The sequence below is a fragment of the Octopus bimaculoides genome, chromosome 23 (genome assembly GCF_001194135.2).
Source record: "Octopus bimaculoides isolate UCB-OBI-ISO-001 chromosome 23, ASM119413v2, whole genome shotgun sequence".
NCBI classification, from domain to species: domain Eukaryota; kingdom Metazoa; phylum Mollusca; class Cephalopoda; order Octopoda; family Octopodidae; genus Octopus; species Octopus bimaculoides.
This window is the reverse complement of record NC_069003.1, coordinates 10,429,708-10,431,444: the sequence shown is the minus strand read 5'-3', so window position 1 is coordinate 10,431,444 and position 1,737 is coordinate 10,429,708. Positions and strand designations below refer to the sequence as shown.

Here is a 1,737-nt window from a genome sequence, read left to right as displayed (position 1 = left end):
AGGGCTGGCAACCTGGTGAAGTGGAGGGGGATCTGGTGACCTCTGGTATGGGGTGGGGCCTGCGGAGAACGAGAAAATGGTGATGGTCGTGGTGGGAGTGGTAAACAGAATGCTATCATCATCATTTAACGTCCACTTTTCAATTTGTTTTTTTTTAACAAAACTGTCCAATGAACGGGAACGTGAAACTCTGAGTAATAGCTTTTGTTATATTTCTGCTGCTTTTAAATAAAGCATATTACTCTACCTCTGGTATTTGAATACTCTTTTTTCCACCTTGTTGCACATTGCATGTGCTTACTCCGGTATATATAAACAAAATAAAACAAAGAAAAAATTCTTACTAGTAGTAGTCAAGATGGTTAGAATCGCAATTGTGTTACAGAGAGTGTCATGGTTCTTTGATTCCAATAAAGGAATCAAAGCTGGTATTGGTTGGCAGGGGTACACTTCAGCCTTGCAAGCTGTAAAAGAAAAAAATATTATAAGTTGATTTAAAAAAAGAGAAAAAATATCTCAAATCTCTATGTGAAAAAAAAAATGAATAAATAAATCCAAATAAATGTAAATTTTGCCAATGACCAGAGCACAATATATGAACCAAATTCTTGACCATAAAGATAAGATATGGACTTTTACTTTTGATGGACTATCTGTTTAACCATTTTGATGGATTGATTGATTAATAGGTATATAGAGGACCAGAATCATAGAGAGATAGGCAGATGGAGAGGTAGACAGATAGAGAGATAAATAGATAGAGAGATAGACAGATGGAGAATAGATGGGCAGAGAGATAGACAGACGAACAGATAGACAGACAGAGAGATAGGCAGACAGAGAGATGGACTGATAAATAGACAATGAGGTAGGTAGAGAAACAGTCAAACAGATAAGCAGATAGGCAGGCAGAGACAGATAGGCTGATAAGCAGGCAGCCAGCCAATCAGACAGATAAAGACTGACAGAGACTGACAGACAGGCTGGCAGTCAGACTGATAAACAGACAGCGAATTGTTTGCGTGAAAGGCGCAATGGAGTTAAAAAAAAAAAAAAAAACTGGTCATTTTTACCTGGCATTCTCATCAAGAAGTTACTTAGAGCCTGTGTTGTGATTCTGTTGAGTCGGTCATCTTTCCTCCGCAATAAGTCTATGAGAGGTGATAGGGTAACACTTGTTGGGCAGTCATCAACTAAAACAACAAACAAATATGGCAAAAACTTAGATCCAGGCATGTATATAGTCATAATAATGTAATAAAGAAATTGTGGAGCAAGGTGATGGTTAACCTTTTTTGTTACCAAGTTCCTATTGAAATACACTGCCTTTGTTTCATTTAATTTTTAAAATAATGAAGAATTTAGTAAAACAACTTCGTCATTATTAAACTGATGTTTGGAACTGACTGACATGAAATTTTTATAGAAGAAGATTTTAATTTAGATCGCTTCAAACCAGCTAATTTGTATTATAGAACCAAGGGGCAATCTCAGGTGAGTTACAGAACTCGTAAACAGAGTCATTTAATAGTTAACCAGTTTATTACCATATTTCTGTAGAAATATATTGGATTGGGGCATAATTATTGCGGCTTTTTTCAACAAATTTTATTCACAAAAACAACAACATGTAACAAAAACATCTTTAAATGATTATTCTGGAGCATATTCACCATCTACTTCAATTACTGCTTCCCATTTGCTTGGCAGATGGTCAGACCGTCATTCTTTTTGTTG

At 35.8% G+C, this 1,737-nt stretch overlaps 1 protein-coding gene across 1 annotated transcript in view; it reads right to left on the bottom strand.

Annotated features, from left to right (window-relative positions):
• Positions 1-131: 131 nt before the first annotated feature.
• LOC106879714 (uncharacterized) overlaps positions 132-1,737 on the bottom strand; it is a 17,497-nt gene continuing 15,891 nt past the window's right edge. The window contains exons 4-5 of the mRNA XM_014929394.2: positions 1,074-1,193; positions 132-464 (exon numbers count right to left, since the gene is read on the bottom strand). Coding sequence (XP_014784880.2) covers positions 298-464; positions 1,074-1,193 — 287 coding nt within the window. The 3' untranslated portion in view covers positions 132-297. The remainder of the gene's footprint in view (positions 465-1,073; positions 1,194-1,737) is intronic.